Genomic DNA, 24,117 nt, shown 5'->3' with positions numbered 1-24,117 from the left:
AATAGACTCATATAATTACAGAACGAAATAATGTCAAGATATAATTTTGATATATTTTGTTACAATTGAGATAAAATAATTAAAACCTATTATTACATTATAATTATTATCTGTCCAATTACAAAACATCGTACGATGTTGATAAGAGTACAGACTACAGAGTATAATATTTGAGCATGACTAATAAGGTCATATCTTAAATATAATTAACATTTAAACATGTTATTGATATTCTCTAGGCACGTATCAGTTGGATACAATGTTATGTATGCACTATTCATTAACTAATATTTATTGAATATTGATTGAATACGTATTATAATAATTAGAATATCCTACTAGAAGAATGTCAAAAAAAGACATATTAATATGTTATAAAAACAATATTATAATAAATCCAAAGGCAATATGGCATTTCCCTTCCATCTACTATATAGGTATAATGAAATCTCTTTAGTACAGATTACATGAATATAACATACGTGTCGCGTTAGCCAACACACCGTGAGCTGGCCAGATGTGAACATGACTTATGACGCTTCTAGGATAAGCTGGACACACGTTTACACACTAATAAATCTTAAAGGCCAACGCAGACCAAATCGTAGCTACCTAGAAATCTTTTAGTTCAATGTACATCTTTCTTTTTTATAATTCACTAGCTTTTCTGAATTTAACGCGTGCGAAGCCGCAGCCGAGTAGTTTAATAGATGATATTATACATATAAACCTTCCTCTTACTCTATCTATTAAATAAACCCCATCAAAGTCCATTAGACAACGGGCAGAGAAAGCAACTTTGTTTTATACTATGTAGTGATAAAGATTAGCAATGATTATTGGGAAAATTATGCCAAGAAAACTAGTGAAATTAATATTCGGTTAACTGTGTACGATTTATTACGCCCGATAACATGTTAGGCGAATACAATGTATCAAGAACTGTCTGCGTCAGATTTAACTCACAGTGGTGGTTGTTTCTTTCGTTTATTCAGTCGATCGAGTGTGAAGTATATTTTTGAACTCATTCACAGTTTGAAGACGCTTCATTGAGTATCGAAGTCATTATAAAATTTACCGAGACTTTCCACAAAATAATATGAGAATATTAGAATAGGTATGAAATAGAATTATTCTTATACTCTAATTAACATAGAAATAAATACCTTTGCAATCTTGATAAATAGTAATATATTACATACGCACACGATTCGACCCAGTGAGACAAAAACAATTGAGCATAATTTCTTTTTTTTTTCATACATGACACATAATTTTATCCTGGACCATTGTTTAAAATTGAAATAGGATGTAATTTGGTTAAATTTATGATGAGTTATGCTTATAAACAGAATCTATTTGCGCTATAAGCATTGTAGAAATAGTAAATAAAACTCATTTATTTTTAAATCGTCCGATAAATTGAAATTGCTTCAGGCAATTTTAATGGATACGTATGATTAATTGAGTTTTGTTTATAAGCTGAGAAAACTATACTTTAAATGGACTGAGCGCTGAGTTTATTTCCTATAATCATTTAGATTCTGTTGTTTAACTCTATATCAATAGTAGTATTATGGTTGCATTGTATTCTTTAATATTTTTCATAGAACACGTAAAATATATAATTATATATATATAATTATGAGAGAACGACTATATATATTGCTATTTCTTGTGCTTAAATCAATTTGTCCACAGGGATAGATTGAATTGCAAAAGGTATAGTAAGCTTATTAGTAACATTGTTATAGGACACGAGCGAAACCTCCATTGGAATAGATATATATACACATATATATATCATATACATTAGGTTAAATATAATTGTATGAATTAGATTTATAAAGTCGATCGGTGTTTCTAACTAAATAATGAACTTTATCTGGACACATCTTTTTGAAACAAGGAAGTAGTAAACTTTAGTCTGGACTCTGGAAAAATTATGTAAGAAAGAAATACTTTTGCAGTTTTATACATCAGTTTTTAAAGTCTTGTTTTAATAGTAACGATGTTCAAATTGTATCCATGTAAAATTAATTCGGTTCTAGAGACACAATATTACCTTTATAAAGTCTGCATAATATTTTTAATTATCCACTATGCAAATTCGCATTATACAGTCTTTAAAATTTCACATTAAATTTCAAATATAGCTAAACTTTTCTACTAGCGAAGCGAACTGTGACCACGAGGTAAAATAATTATCATGTCCTTTGTTTCCGATAATGTTATCTCTCCGCTCCGTTGATCTGTGACATTAGATAATAGCGCAAGGGGAGTGAATGCGAGTCTTAAAGGATCTATTAAGGATATAAAAACAATTACTGTCTACGAGAAAGTTCCTCATAGATTTTAATCTGTCAAGTCTGCGTTTATCGCTTTACTAAAATAATTACGATATGATATCAAATTCAGTGACGTCATACTCATATCTAAAAAGGATTTTTTCTGAGAATTTTAAAATTAACCTACCTATCTGTTTTGAATGTGTTTTATAAAATACCATGATAAAGATTAAGACATAAGTAGTCTGAAAATGTTCTGAAAATAAATTTATAATCCTTTGCTTATCTCATCATTTTATCGAAATATCAGAGTTTGCGACTATAACAGTTTGTCAATCGCATAGGTATTATGTTCATTACCCTCTTCCATCTTCAACGAATAATGCATAGTAACGTTCTCGTCTTCATGCGAAAGTTTATATTAAAATTATATAATAATCGTCTGACGCAAATTTACAAAGCACATACATAGGCTATTTTAAACGCTAATAGGTAAAACCTATACAAGATTAACCGTACAACACACAACGCTGTTGGATATTGAAATTATAAAACATCACACGACCACGGTTATGTCTTTGATAACAAAGGCTTTTGGTTGACGTTGATAAATCCCGCCGGCATGATGATATTAGGCGCTGAGCTATTTCTTAGTGGCCATAAGCACTAAGAAATAACCAGACAGTCGATATTGGAAAAGCCATCACTTCCAGCCCGTCTGCATAACTCAATATTAGAACTATGCGAGATTTTCATAACGCCAACACACACGTAGTCAACCGTAAAGCTTGCTATTGATGAGCGATATGTACATGAAGTTCAGTTCACTCCACAGTTTGTGTGGAGTAGCCCTTATCGATATGTGTTTATGGAAAGTTAGGCTTTGTTAATCGGAATATTGCTTTCGTAGCTTTTGTGTATACAATGTTGAATATATATGATAGTATGAGTGTTGAGAATTTCGATCACGAATGTTTGTTATTGGTTAAGTGTGTATCTACCACTAGCGGTCCGCTCCGGCTTCGCCCGTGGTACATATATAGCCTATAGCCTTCCTGAATAAATGGCCTATCTAACACGAAAACGATTTTTCGAATCGGACCAGTAGTTCCTGAGAATAGTGCGTTTAAACAAACAAAGAAACAAACGCTTTAGCTTTATAATTTAGTATAGATATTAAGCTCTTTACTGACACGTTTAATATAATGTTATCTGTGCTGGCACGTATTTCTACACACACATCTACAAAGTTTAATCTTTTATAACATTGATTTCAGATTAATTGTATTTAAGGAAAATATAATAATCTAAAATGAACTTTCTCGGCTTTGTTATGGGGAATATCTATGCCGGTTAAGCCATTATACTATAGAAATACATAAGATTATCATTATTTTTCGATTTTCGCTAGTCACTATATTAATAAATGTGTAAACTTCAGCCTTTAATGATTGTTATTTATAAAGCAAAGAAAAATTAGATACAGCGTAGCTGAAGGTAATAATTAACGAAAGCTTCGGGGCCGAAAACAAAACGATAATTAAGATCAATTAATTTAAACTCCCCGAATGGGGATCGGATTCCTTTGTGTATCATGCTTTTATTGATTTCGACTGTTTAATTTTATTTCAATCTATGTCGCTTTATATGATGGACATCGAAGCTGAGCGGTTTTCGTTTATTTCTTTGAACTCTCTTTTCATTATCTACAGACAGTTAAACGACCTTTTTGGCTATATAAATATAAATGTCGCTTGTACATGGATTTATTTTGATCTATATTCGAATTTCATGTGGAGTTATATACGGAAATGATCAAAGTAATAGTGAATTTATTAATATGTTTCATTTAAAATCATTAAATGTACTTTTTACATTTATAATATAATATATCATATTAAGCCAAATTAATATATAATAAGCCAAATTTAGATCTGTACTCTGTAGTAAATTTATATGCTTATATTTGAAAGCAAAGAATGATTAAGGAAGGATTTACAACAGAAGTGAAGTTTCGAAATTTTGTAGGAAAATTCTTCTATGAAGCCGTAGGTATAAATACAAACATGTACTAATCGTATATCATATCAAGAAAATGTATATAAGCCACCATAGACTTAATAACTAATAAATTTTTATCGTAACAGTGTTATTATAGATATATGACGCACACTATCGTATGATACCGAGGTATACGACAGCGGGAGGGAACCCCCGAAACGCTGCGGGCGAGATTCCCGTCAGGAATTCCATATATTTGCATCTATTTCAATTACTTAGGGAAATTGCGTACAATTATGATGCCAAGGGCAAATATTTTGCAGGGATTTTTCTCAATAACATTATCGGATAATTTTGTAGGCGAAGATCTTGCTGCGGTTGAATAAATTATTGATACTAAAGTAAGATTTGAATATATTCAATCCAAGGAGTGAATAACGAAAGGACTATTTCACGTTACAGGATTTGCAATTTATTTGGATCGTATGTATATATACAAATAATTATCTACGATTATTTTGTACCAGTCTACGTTCGCCCCGGTTTCGCCCGTAGTTCATAATATGTAGCGTATGTCACTCTGTATAGATGCAGCTTTTTAATGGTGAAATAATTTTTGAAATCGATCGAGTAGTTTTTGTGTAAAACGTTACAAAAATGCAAATGCTTTCTTTTTATAATGTTAGTGTAGATAGACACATACTGTCATAGCTACCAAGGGGCTAGGCGGGGCAGTGCCCCGGGGCCCTCAAGCTCAGGCAGCCCTCGAATCCTTACCAGAAATCTCAATCGAACTCTTTTGAAAATTTCGAGCAAAAAAAAAGTGGCACTTCCGTACCATCCTTTTCTCGAAACTATTCAGGCTATTTTCGACCCCCTTATCATTTCGTTGTGGATAAAACAAGAAGCCTGAATTTTCACTAACTGTTCAGGCATTATGTAAATACGGTATATTATTTAAAATTTCAGTCAATTTGAACCAGTTATTTAAGAATGACAACTTGTTAAAGTTTCTGTATTTTGTCACTCACTGATCGACTTACTAATCATCAAAAGTCCAAGGCAACCTTTCCTTCATAGATTCATAACAGCCATAGAATCTTCATAGTGTAGAATACAAATAGAGTTTAGTGTTTTAATCAAGGGAAAACCTAAATATGCTGTAATTTCGGTTTATTTTTCATAATACACCAACTGCATGAATAACTTTGTAATCCCATATAAACGTAGAGGATTACAAAGTTATATTTGCAGTTAATTGCGTTAACGTTCGCAGTACGCAAAAGACAAAGCCTTTAAGAAAATTCGTTAGGACTCTACAAAAAGAAGTGAGATGCCATCAGAAACATCCTGTAAAAAAAACCCAAGTCTCGCAGCTCAGTCACATCACCGTAAAAAATTGTGAGATCCATGTACTACCAAGTCGGTTAATCTATTTTAATCTCTACTTAATGGACCTTCTGTCTTAAGTAATTATCATGCCAATAATAAAAATATTTTACGTTTTAAACAAACAGATCGACTTGGCCATCGTAAATCAGCCATATGTAAAAAGTTCATTAAAAATCACACTACTACTTTCAAACAAAATGATGATTAAATTGAAATAAATATTACATTGTGATGAATATAAAATTTATTGGAGAATCCTAAAAAAAAACGTTACTAGCTGTGGGAACCGAACCCACACCATACCATGTGCGATATGCCGACGCTCTACCACTAGAACTACGGAACACTATAGAAAACAGTAATTAATATACATATATGAATTGACTCACATATATTCAAATAGATATACGCATATTTGAAACTATATTATTAGCATTTTTAATAGTTAAAACATTGATTTAATCGTTCATCGTAATATAATTTACATAAATAATTGAAATATTGATTTAATTATTGCAATTTTCAGGATTATTTGCTAGAACCTAACATGCGAAAACCTATTTATATCTCCAAAATGGTCCTACATAAATGTAAAAAAGTAGATATTTTCTATTAATGATTTTACTTTAAAAAACCTTATCAGTTTTGATAACAGTGGGCCTCATTTTTTATTTGCCCCAGGGCCCTAGGTTACCTAGCTACGCAACTGCAATCAACACTATTCTCACAGATATCCTTTGGTTTCAGGCCGCGTTGTGTGCAGACTACAGCGTCCCCGTCGACTGCGTGTCCGCTGGCCCAGCGCCCCGTCCGAGCTCCTTCCACGAGATATCCGCTCCTAAGGTGAGTACCTAATCCCGTCTTCTCTTTTTCTTATTCTTTTATGTTTTTATATATATTTTCGTTATATACTTTTGTTACATATAACATATCTGTTTGTAATGATATCTATAACATTATATTCATACAAATACTTTATTTTTTCACAATTTTCATTTTCCTTACAATTTAGAATAAAGATGCGATATAACACCAAATTTTATTAATATGTTTAGGTACACGTATGTGCTTCGTATATATTAACTATAAAAACCTGCGGAGATTATGCGAAGGTTTTATAGTCAATATTTATATTATCCACAAATAAATATTTATCCATACATGTCATCATCAGACATGAATGGATCTACTGACGCGTTTGTTGTTTGTTGTAAACTATGTTGTTTTTTCACGTCATTTTAAATGCATTATTTGTACCATAATATTTGCAATTAAAGCAGAAAAGCATAAACGGAACCAAAGCGACTAGTCGGTATATCTTCAAACAAATCATTATCAATCAAATAATAAAATAAATAATGTGTCCTTACACATTATATGAAAACTATGACAAATAAAACACAAAACACAAACGTGTTACTATGTGTATATAAAACTACGCGTCTCATATTGACGTAACGATTACCTTGTGACTTGACCGATTTCCGTAACTGCAGTCAATAAATACTGATAAGTGATATGTGTTGAGTGAATCATGCTATCCTTATCAATTAGTCACCTCATTTCATTCTAACATTTGCTTAATTTGTCAATTTGCATGCGGAACCATTCGTATCATCGTTTGGAGGTAGACACAAATTATCTTGTCTGCTTCCATTATATTGCTGGAGTTAAAACATTAAATTAATCGTTCATCGTAATATAATTTACTTAAATAATTGAATTATTGATTTAATTATTGCAATTTTCAGGATTATTTGCTAGCACCTAACATGCGCAAAATTAATTGCGAAAATCTATTTATGCCTCCAAAATGGTCCTTCATAAATGTTATAAAGTAGACATTTTCTATTATGCCGTTTCCTTTTCCTCACCCGTCCTAGTCCATTCCTTCTTTCCAGTCGTTAATCCTTTCCTTTTTCCCTTACCCCATAAAAGCGGGCAGCGCATTCACAGAGGTACTACCTATGCGAATGTTTATGGGCGGTGGTGATCGCTTACCATCAGGCGAGCCACCAGCTCAGCTGCCCGTTATGAAATATAAAAGAAAAAAAAATTAATGCATATATATATATATACGTTATTATATAAAAAGAATACTTTTAACATGTAAGCAATCTTTACTTAAACACTGAAAACTGAACGGCAACTATATGCGTTTGAGAATTCGCGCAAAGGCAGGACGTCTGACGGGTGAGCCTTGAATGCTTACAAAATTCTAATGTGAGATCGTAAAGAGATATATTACGTATCATAAATAGAATTGCAAATTATCATTTTAATATACACCATAGTAAATCATCAGATAATAAATCATTCGATGTATTATTAATAGCAAAGTCTTGGAATCGCTTGAATTAATTATTTTCTGCGGTTTCTCTGCAACAATTATAAATTTCAAAGAACACCCATTGCACAATGAAACGAAGGAATTAAATTAGTTACATACATCAGTAATTTACGTCTTCTTATTTGTATAAGAAACGCAAGAAAGGATATCTCTGGATACTAAAAAACAGCAGACTGAAAAGGCATTAGGTAATACCAAGTCAATACGTGTATTCATTAATACATGAAGATGAGTTGAGTGTATGATCGTGCCAAGCATTCCTTTATCTTTATTTTTTCGTTATACTGAAAACAGAAATACATAATCTCTGAATTTCAGCCAAAATTTCAACAGCCTAACTATAACGGCTCATGAGGTACAAACCTGGTGACTTACAGACGGGCAGACGGATACACAAACATCAGCAAATCTAAGTAGGGTTTCATTTTACCATTTGGGCATGGAACCCTAAAAATACATTGATAACTAAGGATTAAATGACCGGTATCGATAAATTTAACTCATGTAACGTTAATAACATAAAGATTAAATCTTAAATGATAGGAAATTTATTTGGGTGCTTATTGGGATACGGTTTCATACAAATTTCCAGGTAATAATTATATCGCTAAGGCATTCCCTGAGGTAAATAGAATCTGTCACAAAAAACCCATAACAAGTTGGAGTTATCAAATGCTTCTTTGGTTTTCCCATTGCACGGAAAGTTCAGTAAATTTATTGGATCTAAACCAGTTTAATATAGAAGCTTATCCAGACCATAGTCGTCATGATTCTACTTTAATATTCTTAAGATTTAATGGTCTGTGCCAAATGTACAAAGTTTAATGAAAGAAAGTTGTTAGTGTGAACTCTCCCAGATAACTTGTCCACAAATTTAAATAAAGAAAAAGAATCGGTACATACTTTATATATAAGAACAATCAAAGAAACACGTGAGACAAATGTTTAGTGGTCACCCACAGTTCCAACATCTGCTTACTTATACAAAAAACACTTTTGAGGTCAACAAAAGTCCATCTAATACATTTAACTTAACGTCGCGTCGTTGAAACAATATATATTTCTTTCAATACAGCGTAACGAAGATTAATTACTGTTTTGACTTTAACAACTAAAAAAATTGAGCAAATCGCATGACCTTTCAAGTATACGTTACTCAAGTTGAGTGAGTCAGAGTGTCGTTCAACTCATTCATGTTGCATCCGAACATCGGCACACACTCGTACGCATGCTTGTGAATGTATCCTTTTTAAGCTCTGTGACTCACTTGGAGTCTTTCTGGCTAATGATATTAAACATATGATGCAACGGTCCTTAATTTATGGAATTCTTGATCTAATTTCGGCGTGCTTTGTGCATGTACGATGGATACGAAGAGATGTCATTTTTTAGGGTTGACATATTGCTCAGAGGCGTTTTCTAGTATAATATGTAAAGTATGTTAATAAGAAAAACATTTGTTCTACATGTTAGGAATGGTTATCACACATCAGGATTAAGATATAACAGTAACTTGCATGCTTACAGGTAAACCAAAACAGCGTTTTAAAAATTACGGTTCCATGTAGTTCTATCGTAATATTATATTAGAAGACATCGTGTATAAAAATGAAAACAAAGACTTAGGTAACTGTTTCATTAAGTATGCTAATCTCTTTCATACGTATTACTTGTTACTAACCCAAGAAGGGCTTTACTGATATCGCACTAGCGATATTTATATCTTTTATCTTATCATTACTTTATTTTTTCTTTCTATAAGCAAACAAATACAATCAACAAAAGATTTCACATAGCTAAGAAGTGACTAACGTGTGAAATATAGTGTGAAATCAGCACTTAACACTAGATAATATATAATCCTCTTCTACTCTGAATACAATGGGACTGAATATAAGCTTTAAGTGTCAGATCCGGTATTCTGTCGTGTCGAAGCTTAAATGGCGCCCTTCTTCGGGCAATTTTAATATTTTTTCGGAAGTAATTAAGATAATATTAAGTTATTATTCTTTCATATTAAAACGTAATAGTCACTGTCATTTCATAATTAATTTATTCAGTCCTAAACACTCAACAATTATATAAAAATCAATTTGACTCATCCGGTGCACGTTTAGAATTTTTATAAGCTCAATTCATTCAGTCGCAATTAACGATTACAATGGTATAAGTCATTGAAATTAATCATTATTATAATGATTGATTGTAAGTTAATGAGTCAGGCGGTGAGTCAGTTTCATCCCTGCTGGACGGGGTTGTGTCATATCGTAAACAATAGGGGTGCGTCATTGTTGATTGGGACGAAAATGATGTTACTGGTGTGTTTGTTTTAGAGAGGCTGATTGAGCAGTTTGCGGTGAGGAATTACCTGACATATTGTTATTCATTCAGGATTACGTAACATTGAAAACATAGATGCAAAGAGGTGCAAAAATGTATTAACATATAATACTTCCCAAATATTTTGCTATCCTTGCAAAAAGACAACGTATTGTAGAGAACAATAAGTAATACGATTTCTATATTACGTCTATAAATAATTAATTAACCTATGATTTATATTTATAGCATGACTGTGTCAAAAATAATCTACATTTACGAAACACTCGCCTCTGAGCTTCGATAACCCCTTATCACGTGACAAACATCAAAATAATGGTACAGAATTGAACGCAAGACTCCGTTTTAACTGACCGTTAAACTATATAGCTTTTATGTAAATGGCGAGCTTCGTTCTTAGGTCATCGGTGTTTTCAAGGAAACCCCTTTGCATCTGTCATGTGATTGTTATGCCAACACTGGAAGCATGCGTCATTATCTTCGCTCGTCATTTTTATAAGCACTAATGGTATTTCTCTTGACGTGGAACGATTTATTTATATACACGTGTTGGTTAATATCGTTAGTGTAAACCTCTTTCTAAGTTTTGCCTTGATTTTAATTAAATATTGATTGCAATTATATGTTAATAATAACGACCTTTTTACGAATAGACATATCGGCCGTAACAGATGCTAGCATACATATAGATACCTAATATAATTTTCATATATACTATCTAAGACAGAATAATCGTGATAAATGTGGCAAATACAGTAATACTAGCTGCGCCTTGCGATTTCACCCGCGTTAGTCCGTATCCCGTAGGAATATCGGGATAAAAAGTTCCAGTTGTCCAGCTGTCTACGTACCAAATTTAATTGCAATCGGTTCAGTATTCTTTGCGTGAAAGAGCAACAAACACACACACATCCTTACAAACTTTCGCATTTATAATATTAGTAGGATTGCCTTTGTAGGTAACAAATTACTAACTCGGATTTTTATTATTGTTTGACGCAACTAAAGCCTTATGACCGTATATGCTAATGTAAATATGAGTTGTCATATAGCTGTGACGTTGGCATTTTTGCATTCTTTCATTTACGTATGCAGAGGTGAGTTACATTGGATTTCTTTATACTCACTGTTTGTTTAGGTATAAGTGTTGAATATGGTTAATGCCTCGTTAATTATTGTCATGGATTTATATGAATGAAAATGTATTTAATGTCAGAGGAAGGAAAATGTAAGACTCGTCATTTGGTCATAAATGACATAATTTGCAATTCCACACCTCGTAAATATATTGGGAAACAAGAAGGATAATGCAAGCGTAATACCACAGATTAGTAAATAGTTCGTAATAGATACTGTAATCTTCATTTTAATCGAATAAACACATAAAAAATTATCAACAAAACGTAAGTCGAACAAAGCAGTTTAATATCAAATATCTTTCTTGTACTCTATACACTCTCGAGAACACGTAAAAAAAACTGAAAAAATATCCTACAATTATCACTTTTTCTTTCGTGATCAGGCTGTCTTCACAAAACATAAACAAACCGTATGCAGTAACCGATACGCTCCCAATATAAATTCAATATAAATTCGCTTCCCCTTTTAGATATCCTGATAAGTAACGACATAAACATATGTACATCAAACGAACACCTGTACCAAAAATGACTCATTATTCCACATGAACGGTTGCAGCCCATATGCGGCTGGAAAGATAGGGGAAGTGAGTCATGGAGTCAACGATTTTGGGGTCCCCGTGACTTTTGAAAATCATACCGAGACTAACTACTAACGACTTTCTTTGGGTCAATCGAATAATGCTACACGAACACATTTGTAATTATAGAAGAGATGGCTTGGATCGTTAGGATATAAAGCATTTGTGAATAGTAATTGTTATTGAATGTTTATTTTATTACAATTCTTAAAATTAGCATTTTTTAATAATTGCAGATAATACAAACACAGATCATTACTCTTGATTAAAAGTGTTTGCGGGAAATAATCCACTAATATTAACTAGCTGGAACCTGCGATTTCACTTGCATCGTTAAATGTAGAATATGTGTCATTCCAGTTAAAATCTATCTCTGTACCAAATTTCATACCAATTTTAAAATATTATTGAAAGTAACCAACATCCATACATTATTATAACTTTTCGCGTTTATAATATTAGTAGGATAAAGATTAGAAGGATAGGCAGCAGCTAATATTATTATTTGTTTATTTTTTTATGTCATAGCGGGCAACTGAGCAGGTGGTTCGCCTGATGGTAAGCGATCACCACCGCCCATGAACATTCGCAAAGGTAGGGCCTCTGCGAATGCGCTGCTCACTTTTTTGGGGTAAGGGAAAAGGAATGGATTAACGACTGGAAAGAAGGAATGGACTGGGACGGGTGAGGAAAAGGAAACGGGCCTCCGGCTCCCCCACTCACCGTACGAAACACAGTGGCATGCCACTTTTTCACGCCGGTTTTCTGAGGGGCTGTGGTACTTCCCCGGTGCGAGCTGGCCCAATTCGTGCCGAAGCGTGCTTGACTCCCACAATAAATTATTTCTAAAAAATATTTCTATTATTTCATTGGTAGTTTACATGTAATTTATCTACATAATATTACGTTTTGAATTTTAACAGATATTACACTCGAACGAGTCGAATGATGATATATCTTTAGACCTCTCGTCTCAAAGAAGTCTCAAACGTGACCTATCTTGTGTTACTGAGAACTCATCTGAATCAAAGACCTTGAAAGACCTTATTCATTCGATTTCGATGACTTGTTTACGTGATTTGGAAAGTAAAAGTCGTGTTATTAATACATGTGGATTAATCGCAAGGATAATACGTGAAAAAGCATTTCTACATCGAGGCATTGGCTGATTGAAATAAAGGGCAGAATTATTTATCATTGTTTCTTTCTTAGGATTAAGTACTACCAACGCTAGTATAGAGTACATTTTTAAATGTTCCATACTTATGTTTAATAATAAAAATCTATTTAAATTCCGAAAAATTTATTGTATAGATGTACTAGCGAGACACCCCGCTTTTATGCGTTACATTCGGAGCCATAGCATACAAAATTCACGTACCTATTCAACGTTGAAATAATTTCTGAATTCGGGACAGCAGTTCCTTCGATTTGCGCGTTCAAACAAACAAACTCTTCAGCTTGATGTCATTGTAGGTTTGATAGAGAGAATTCTTTTCTATTTCAAATTTATAAAATAGCAATAAATTTAGCGCATATTTAATTCTTAAATTAAAAGCAATCAATTGATGAAATTGTATTTATAAACTCAGTGGTGTCTAACGCTCGATGAGCAAGGAAATATTCGAAAAGCTTTTTAAAAATGATTTAAACTTCAATATCAATGCGATAACGTCATCGACACCATACTGTGAGGCTGAGTGCATTCACCCTCGAACTTAGATCATCTTTTAAAAAAGATCTGCCTACGAACTTTCCAGATTGCCTGTCTCGATTGTACATTATAAATTGTATGGTTGTGTTATAACATTTTTGTATTAAAACAATAGTTCATTTTAAATTATTTGCAGAAATGTATACCGTCCATGAAGAATTCCAAAGTATGGATTTTTTGTTATGCATTGAATTAGGTGTTTTGTAGAATATATTTGATATATTTTAGTTTCCGTTGTGTTTTAAATAAATAAATTTATTTATTCTAAATTATCTACACATCTGTGACACAAACACAAATTTTGTTAATCCACTGTCATAAATAAATTATCTGTGTGCCTACTTATTGTCAAGCCACTGAGTCCAAATGTTTTTGAGTAATCCCATACAAACTTATACACCTATCTAAATTTATTCTACAAGCGCCCCGCCCCGGCTTTCCCCTTGGTACATGTTACATACTATGTAGTCTATAGCACCCAGCGATCACTTGCATTCAAACAGTGAAAGAATTCTGAAATCGGTACAGTAGTTGCTAAGATTGTGGCTATGCAACATGGGCCTATTGAAAAACATTGTCATAGTACTAATATTTTAATATTCATACTTATAAAATACCTTTTTACATAATGGGAATTATTGTATCATTGACCAATGAACTTTAAACTCATATAGCATTAAAATATTATTTCTCTATTAATTATTTTATTTTAATTTAATAGTTTATTATTATTATCATATTACAGTCACATTGTCTTATTTTATTGAATTTATAATTTGTACTAAACTAACCCAATTACACTTCCGAAATTTAATTGCGCGTTAGATTTATTTTAAGGCCACATTCTTGATTCGATTAGTCATTCGTATTTACATTATCTTTGTGTGCAATTTACTAAGATACATTAAGTTAAAGTATGTATCGCTTAAACGACCTCAAAACGGCATTCGACCTAGTCGGACGTCGTAATCTAACATAACAAGTCGAGTTTCAAACGCGAAAGTTTACGTTTCGTTTCCCTGGCTACTTTCGTATCATGCGAAAATAGCTTTTAGTGAAACAAATTATAGTTTATTATAGCATAGCTATTTGGGGGACACGTGCGGAATCGAGGTATTAATGGAGTCGATTTCATGCAACAAAGCGCTGAAGAGCTAGCAAAATGTGTATTGTTTAGCGTCGCATTTCTGTGCGTGTGCTTTGAGAGCGCTGCAGCGCTCGACGGTATATTCCTACCATGCGATGACTCAAGCCTCGGTAAACAGTATGCGGGGCCGATGAGTCACCGTTTTACACATTCGCGTATAGTGTTTGAGAAGTGTTGTCAGTCTACAGTTGGACTCGTCAAGTAGGCAACCGAACCGTTTTAGGCGTTTATATCGCAGGTTTTTACTGCCAAACGCCAATACTTACACAAGAGTAGACGAGATAAGGGACAATAAAAACAGTACGTAGGTTAAGAACAAGTTTGTGAAAGTGTATTAGTTCTAGTTGTTAGTTTTCAATGTGTGCGTGTCACTAGTGAAACGGTCGATACGTTGATGATTACAGTGGTATTTGTGGATTTCGTACATAGTTATATTAGTGACTACAAAAATGCCTTCTAATAAGAAGTTAATATCGAAAATGAAGCAGATTGCTCAATGGATTTTAGTAGTACATGTGGTAAGTTTATTATTATTGAACTATAGTTAAGATTCCTTAGATTTAGTAGCAGTAATGAAGAAAAAACTCAAGTATCACTACTTGAATGAAATGAATGAAAATACCTATTTATTGTATGGGAAACAATCATGTTCAAGTTGTATTAATAAAACGGATGCATCTGCTGATTGCGAGTTATTACATAGAATAGTTAGAATTACAAATGAATAGGTAATAGGAAACATTTAAGTGTCAGGAATTTTCGTAAGACATAAAATTCTGTTAGACTATAGGAATTGGCTGAAAGTTGTCAAACCACACCTGTAAGACAAAGGAACGGGAGAGGTTATTGAGGTAGTGAATGCAGGACTCGCTTTGCGTGGTTAAAGATCGATTTACCTATAGGAAGTATATCACATAATATAGTAACAAGGACGAAGATTGTTTACAACGTTCTAAAGCATATCTTAATCTTATTTTCAATTAGTATATCCTTGGTGTTTTTATTACCAGCCCACTTATAACGAATATTGACAAACACATCCCACAAGATTGACAAAAGCTACAGTAATTTATTATCCGCGTACAAAAAAGGTCAATAACTGAGTCATCATATCAAACAAAATTAATGAAAAGACAAAACAACACGTTCTTCGAATTAGAATAACAATTTAATAAAACATTTGAAAATATAACTCAAAAATTACTACGAGAGACACCCATAAATATTGCATTAAGTCAATGTCGTTTTGAAAATTTAAAAACTTTAAAGAAACATTGTTAGATCCAGACACTAGTGGATATTGATTAGAACCCCCAGCAATCCCTCGGGTTGACTTAACTCAGTTACAAGTTCAAAGAGCAAAGTTTGCTGTATCGTACTGGGCGCAACCTTTTATTGATAAGGAAATAAAATATACTACAAACTACTTCCTGCCAATTCAAATGTTGTTTGCGTACGTAAAACCTATCATAGTTTACAATGCATCGAACAATACAAATGCGTGATATAATCTTTTGCCGAACATTAAAACATCCGGTTTCTGGCAGATGTTAAACCAAAACACTTTTCAAACTCAGCTGCTCACGAACAAGGGTTCTCATAGCTCTCATTCATAATGATTTATCTCCACGTTTCATCCGGTCTTTCCTTAAAACGTGTCATAAGCATCGCATTCAAAATTCTCCCTTTTGATTTTTGAATGCCCTTTCAAACTTCTAACAATAAGAACAACATCACTATAGAAAAATTAATCTGTTTAACAAAGCCACATACATCCATACGTCTTCATTCACATATTTTTTGTATACTTTTATCTTGAAATTGTGTCTTCTGTGTATACTTAAATAAATTTAATGCAATAATTATCCTAAGTGACGTGTCCTCTATAAGGAGCGTTGAAAATTTCGCCCTTAATTGTTTCCTTCATTGAAACACTCGTAAGGGTCTACTTAAGACCCCCGGCCTTTGGGCGATTCGGACTGGCAACTTAGTAATTAAGCTTATTTCCTCCGCTTGTTTTGTCATTTACAACAATTGTGTGTCTAATTTAGTGAAGCTAGATGAAATAGCGAGTACTTCGTGTTTCTCAGAATACTTCATATTTCTATTATCATAATAAATTGTAGTATGACTAGACTAATGGCAGACGTTCCGTCGCGTTGCCATCAGTTTAGAAATCAAAACAATTGGAAAGCACGTTTGCGGACTTTATCGAAATGGAAAGAAAAAAAAAGGATGTCTGTTTAATTCAGTTGTGTAGACCTGTTTGCAGCTTCGGCTTCTAGTTTGCGGAACGTGACCAGACAAGGTTTGTGCGACGTGGAATTGACCGCGACGATCGTACATTCTGATTCCGATATGGTTTTCATTCCAATTTCCCTAGACTTTTATTTTCTCACGTAATATTCCATTACCGTGATTGTCGATCTTATCATTGCTTGGTTGTTTATATTTTAGTTTTACAACCAGTGGCGTCACGATAACAATTATCTTAGCCAAATTAAAATGATTAAATTTTTAATATTTCGTTTACTGAGTACGGTATGCAGATAAAGATTTGCCAAAACTGATGAATCATACATTAAAGGCAAAAATTCTAATTGAAAATCAGTTTATTATAGGTACATATTTATTTATACAGTGTCGTGGGATTTAACTTATCCATGAGCAGTGATTGTTTGTTTTCACCAAATCCTTTGAAGTACACTTATAATTAAACGTGGGATAGAGTTTTTAAAATCCGGTTTTTATAGAATCTTAAAATCTGGCTTCATGACAGATGTGCGATATATATTTATGTTATACGACACTGCAGTGCACTATTTTAGCTCGGCGAGCCAGGAGGCGTGTCTCCGGTATTTATACATCGCCGGGGCTGACTCATGTGGCCGTCTAAAAGTTGTCCCACATCCTTAATACTGTGGGCATTACTCATAGCAAACCCGGAATTATAGCTTTCTCTATAATAAGATCAGCTCTTTATTGTTATTTGTGTTTGGATATGAACCATGCATTGTTTACTTTGTTCAATTGTCATTCTTCAATGTTATTTGCGAACACTTGTATACGCTTACGATGATTCATATCAGTCTTGAAATTTTTTTGCTCTCTGAATTTGAGGCCGGCTTATGTTTGTTTATTTTAGTAGGTGTCTGCTAAAATGTGGTTAAAGATGAATACCGATATTACGATGTGGACTCATGTGATATGCAATTTATTTATTTTATCTCGGTTGTTCTGGATAAGATAAGGTTAGATTAGCACTTGGTGACATATTTAATTTATAATGCTGACTTTTGAAAATTAGTCATACTCAGAATTAAACTCTATAGTGCTATTGATATAATTTTTTTTGTTGTACCTACTTATACATATCTGACATTTATAATTGTTTTTATACGTTATTTGTATAAATTAAAAAAAATATCACCCGATATAAATTTTCTTATTAAACCGATATTAGTTATGTTGTCAAAATAACGTCTAAAGGTATCAAATTAAATAACGAGTTGATACGACGGAGCAGATACTCTAACGACATAATATACAATAAGCAATAATTCATAACAAAGTAAACAACTTGCGTTCATATTGATTATTGCAATAAACATTCATTAAGCGCTTCAAAGGAATGGGGATATAGATTGTACCGGTCATTTAAACCTTCAGTTTATATTGGGTTTGCTAGGAAGTGTATCATTAGTGTCTGTAGTTATACCGGAAAGTGAGCAATAGTTCACTATTAACCCTTTACAATTTGACGAATTGTGTTTGAGCAATATTCAATTCGATGCTTTCATCGAACCCTTCCGTTCCAGCGCTAGCATTGATTTGAATTGGTAAATAAAACGAGAGGGACCAAGCCCGAAACATTTATGATCGTCCAATCAATTACCATCACACCAGCTTGTACCATCTAGTTACAAATATAATTCAGCTTTTATTTCATGTTTTATCTTTTCAGTTGATAAATTTATGATGATTCTAATCAGTACATTGCTATAAAACTTTTTTTTTTTAATAGCCATGACTGTCCCACTGCTGGGCAAAGGCCTCTCTTCCCTTCCCAAAACTTATATATAACTATAATTTTACAATCGTATACACTCTCCGAGAAAGGAACCCTAAAATTTTAATTCAACCACAGAACGTTTTTCCCATTAAATTATTCAACTTAATAATGCAAAACTTTTAATGAGCCTCTGTGATTTCTAACAAAAAGCATTTTGCAAATTCTAATTAAGCGTGAAAATAATGCAAATAACGACAACATTTCTGTAGACATCGCAAATCAAAACGAGGGTGGTGGAGCCGATGTTTAATTATGTAAATAAATTTTCATGCGTACGAAGGAATCGTTAAACAATGCACCAGATGAGCCTAGCCTTTCGATTATGAAGTTTGAATAAAGAACAGCCCTGCGGGCAGCTTGAGACCGGTCGTCAATCTTTTTTTCTTATTTTAAAGTCTCCCTCATGTTTAATGACTGGCATGCTCGTTTGTTTCATAAAATTATTATGATTAAAAGCCTCCCTGCACGGGTAAGCCAAACTCAAGCAAACCAACGTAATTTAAATATTCACGTAGGTAGGCTATACTTTTTAATCGTTTAGCAATCGCATTGTGTAATATATTATGCAATGCTTGTGGTGGTCGGTACATTCAACTCGCGTTTGCGTAAACATCTCGAGGTCGGGTGTTTCTTAGTTCCAAAACATAAAGCTAAGCTTAAGACTAAGGAATTATCAAATTTTAGCATATACTATTTTGTATTATTAACTACTTGTCAAATGGCTTAAATTGTGAATTGACTTTAGAAGCAAGCTGTTTCTTCTAAATACAGGTTGCCCATTAATCTAGCTAGGGAGATATAGGCTTTATATATTGTAAACTTTAAAAATAAATGTAAGATAAACTTTTTGTATAAACTAAATGTTAATTGGTATAAATTTTAAATTTTAAAATAAATATATTAAACAATATATGAATTTTTATAACTACAATATAACTCGGGGCTCTAAATTTGGCAATAACTCAAAAATTTACCATTCGTTTTAGCGTTATCACGTAATCGTATCTACAATTCAAGCACAATATCTCGTAATATTCTTTATGCTCGTCCTCATAAACAGAAATGGTCCCTAATAATGATCGCAGTCGAGGGGAGAAAGCGCCTAACCGACCGTTACGGTCGTCGGATATGTGACCGCTGCATTTTATTACCACTTTACTCTGCCACATAATCGACCTTCATGATGAAGGGCTTCTTTTCATCTAATCGTCGTCAGGTATATTCGAGCCAAATAGAATTTTCCATGTTTAAAACCGTTTAAATTTAATTATTTTATAATTTAAAATGTATGTAACCCTTTCCATTGCAATACCCGCAGAAGGTTGCTAATATGTAAAACAAAATGTATTTAGCTTGCAATGAATGTTTTGAGTTGAATTTTGAACTGTCCGCAAATTGTATTATTGGTCAGAGTTATATTCTAGGACCACTAATAATGTTAATTTGTATTGTTGCAGGTTGAATTTCTAGAGGCATATTGCACACCAAGAGACACAGCGCGCAGATCTCCACAACACAAGCGTCGCTCTCGAGAACCACGTCGTTCACCAGACACCAGATGGCGAAACGATTCCCGTAGACAAAACTACGATTTTGAAAGACGACCATACGAATACGAATCGAGGAGATACTTCGGAAGGGAATACGACGCAGATTCCGGAAGGCGGGCATTTGACGCTGAGTCAGCGCGAAGACGCGCAGATTACGAGTCTGCCAGAAGGACAGACTTTGATTTGTCTGCTCCCGAGTCACGTAGAAGCCCTGAGAGCGCGCCCGAGGGATCCGCGGACTCCCCACCAGAGCCAGCGCCTTCAGCTCCTTTGAGACAGGAACGACAATCGAGACATCGTTCACAGCAATATTACGAGTCTGGTATGTTTATACGATATTTAATAATACCTTTTAATGGTTACTAAATACATGACCATATTATATATTTAAATAACTGATTATATAATTATAATATAGCACATATTATGAAAGTACCGTATACAACATATTATAAAAGTAGCGACAATCTCATCTCCGAGAAATGAGGACAAAAGATTCTTTCTTCCTCCAAAACAATCGCGGTAGGGCCTTGTTAAAAGCATTGTTCTCGAGGCACCAAACTATCCTGTTCTACCCGTCCATCCACCTGGAAATAAAGTAAAAAGTCTTAAAAGGATGTACTTCTAAACTTTACATGTAAAAATACAAATATACGGAAATTTTTGTATATCCTTGTAACTTGTTAAAATTGTACTAACTATTAATTATTAAATACATTAAAGGATATACTTAGTTATTAGAACATTATTTGAATACGTATTTTTAACATATCGTTTGAGTTTATTGAGAGACACCGCATCTCATGGCTCATTTCGTCTCCAACAATGTTGTGGAAACATCCAACTAGTAGTTTGAACAGAAGCCGATTGGACGTCCACAATTAGGCGGCGGAGCTAATAAAACCTGCACTAGCAGTGAAGCAACAATGGCAAGTTTTAATCAGCCTTTTTCCCGTTTGTTCGTCTAGACTGAAAAAATCTCGGACGTAATAAATAGAGGCTTCTGATTGTAATATTTCATTGTGAAATCATTACTTATCTCTCTTTTACTATAATCAGATTTTATATTATTTGCAAAATTGTTATTGTTATTCTCATTTCACTACACTTCAAAACTCATACACAAATTCTTCTAGAAGCACATACAAAATATCATAACATAATTCAATATTTACCAATTACCACTCGTTTTTACCATTTACCAATTACCATGGCGTCATATAATGGTGATTTCGTATTATCATCTTTCCTGTTCTCACTAATATTATAAATGCGAAAGTGGGTTTACTTATTTCTTTGTTTGCTTTCTATCACATCTACTGAGTGAATTTACGGTATATGATTTTTGTGCCTAGAGATGGTGAGCATGTTTCAGGCTAAGTTCAAATGAACTTGCCACGACCTGACTACAACGCCTGTCTGGTGCCTACCAGCTTCCTTCTCCGTAAATATTAGTAATTCCTATATAAAGACATCTTTGATTATATAGTTGTATTTACTAATATTATTTATCCAAAATACAGAATAAGCCGGGCTAACGCAGACTTAAATGGTTTCATATTCCACCATACATGGTTATTAGATTAAGTCGGATTTCCGCTTCGATTATGTCATATCATTGCTATGTCTGTGTCTATTATTAACTGAATGACAATACATTAAAATTGAACCGTTATGATCAAATAGTATTGCTTTATCTCCTACGATATCCCAACTTTGAAAAGGCATTAAACATGTAAATCGTGGCAATTTAACAAAATCGTGCTCGTAGGGCACACGTCCAGTCACGCGGAAACGTAATTACGTCACCTAATGACGTCACTTTACACACCCCTGTCACTAATAGACAATTTCGTGTTTTAGGAACCGTTATTGGAATTAGAAAGCTTCTATTTAATTTTAATCTTCATGCCTTCACATCTTTAAGCAAAATGCAAGGATTCTAGTCAACATAGATTGTATTTGTGTGTATTTTATAAAGTTTCATTCAAATTTTAGTTTCCATTGTGAATTGAAGAATGTGAGTACTTATTAGTAATAAGCCAATAATGACTAATTGGCAATACGCCCTAACGTTGTCGCTAAGCAACTTTCCTGTAAGGGCTTGTCGCGGCTAGAGGGATAAATCCAGGCTTTAACATGCATTCAGCGTGTGCCTTTGTTGTTCAGAGCAAGGAATTCTCATTAGGGTATTTTTGCTTGCTTTTGAAATTAGATTAGCATCGTACACATGAGGAAACGTATATTTTTTAAATTCCATGAAATCGGTCTGATTTAATGAAGAAAAATCACACTGTGTGTTCAAATTAAATCTTGTTACCTTAAAAATATTAAAACAGGCTGTATTATTTTTTTATAATTATATTTTAGTAATTTGGGCTAGAAGGCAAAATAAAACAAAAAGTTTGGTCGAGAAAATTCCAGTGGTAAATAATTTCGTCTTAACAGCTCAAAACGCTATGTTTGAAGTTAAATAATAAAAAAAATAGTTTTGAAATACTCCAAGAAATGATTTAAAAACTCTCTCGTTAAATATGAATTTATTATACACAATATGTGCACATTCTCGTTTATTTTTAAGAGACCACTTGAGACGAATCGTGGTCTCAGACTTGAAGGATGTTTCTAGCTCGTTACTCACATTTTATTCTTTAAATTTTGTTGAATCTCGTCATTTCATTTTCCACTTCGCAATAGTAATTATATTTTTATGTTATAACTTGCCTCACTGGATATTAAACCAATTTTTTTATTGTTATAGAATCATCAACAGACGACAGGTCGTCCTCAACAGAAGAAGAAGAGGAAGAAGACGAGTTCGGTGAATTTGATCCATTTGCAACTGCACCGTCCTTGCATTCGCCTGACAGTGGACGTTCTGATCCACGTTACGCAAACGCTCCTCGCAGAAATCCTAGTCCATATTATTACGGCGATTTGTTTAAAACTGCACCGCCCCCACCTGCACCTTCAGCCCCAGCAGCATCCTCGACGTCATCTTCACGAGGAACACGCTACCGAAAATCGGCTAGTCTTGACGCCCCACACGTTGCTCAAAGACCAAACCTGCCAAAACGATTCTCAGTGGCTGAAGATGGCTTTCGTGAGCTAGAGCGATCGTCATCTTCGTCTGGAGAGAGCGCGTGGATGCCGCCGAGGCGTCGTGGGCGCGACGCGGCCGGCTGCGCGTGCGCCGCGCCCGAAGATGTAGATGAGCACCGTCCATCTCGTAGCGTATTTTATGTGCCGGCGCCTTTGCCACGCTGGCCACAAGAAATGACCACTCGACAGATATATGAGACTGCTTTCGACTGCAAAATTGCACGTTCTGATGATGATTTGGATGACTTTGACCGCGTTAGCAATCATCCGGCCTTGTTACAAGCCGAAGAGCGTAAAGTTATATCATCAGAGCCATCAGCTTTTGAAGCTGTTGAGCGGAGTGAACCAGACTATAAAGGACGGCGCAAGGTGACTATGAAAACAGATAGCGTTCGGCGCTCAAAAATTCCAACTATACGACAGAAAAGGGAAAATGAGAAT

At 33.8% G+C, this 24,117-nt stretch overlaps 1 protein-coding gene across 1 annotated transcript in view; it reads left to right on the top strand.

Moving 5' to 3' along the window:
• Window positions 1-24,117, top strand: part of LOC119839782 — a 129,117-nt gene that overhangs the window by 102,117 nt on the left and 2,883 nt on the right. The window contains exons 3-5 of the mRNA XM_038366223.1: window positions 6,429-6,524; window positions 20,482-20,896; window positions 23,336-24,117. Of these exons, the coding sequence (XP_038222151.1) occupies window positions 6,429-6,524; window positions 20,482-20,896; window positions 23,336-24,117 (1,293 nt within the window). The remainder of the gene's footprint in view (window positions 1-6,428; window positions 6,525-20,481; window positions 20,897-23,335) is intronic.

The sequence above is a fragment of the Zerene cesonia genome, chromosome 4, assembly GCF_012273895.1.
Source record: "Zerene cesonia ecotype Mississippi chromosome 4, Zerene_cesonia_1.1, whole genome shotgun sequence".
Lineage (NCBI taxonomy): Eukaryota > Metazoa > Arthropoda > Insecta > Lepidoptera > Pieridae > Zerene > Zerene cesonia.
This window is presented reverse-complemented; position numbering and strand designations above follow the sequence as displayed.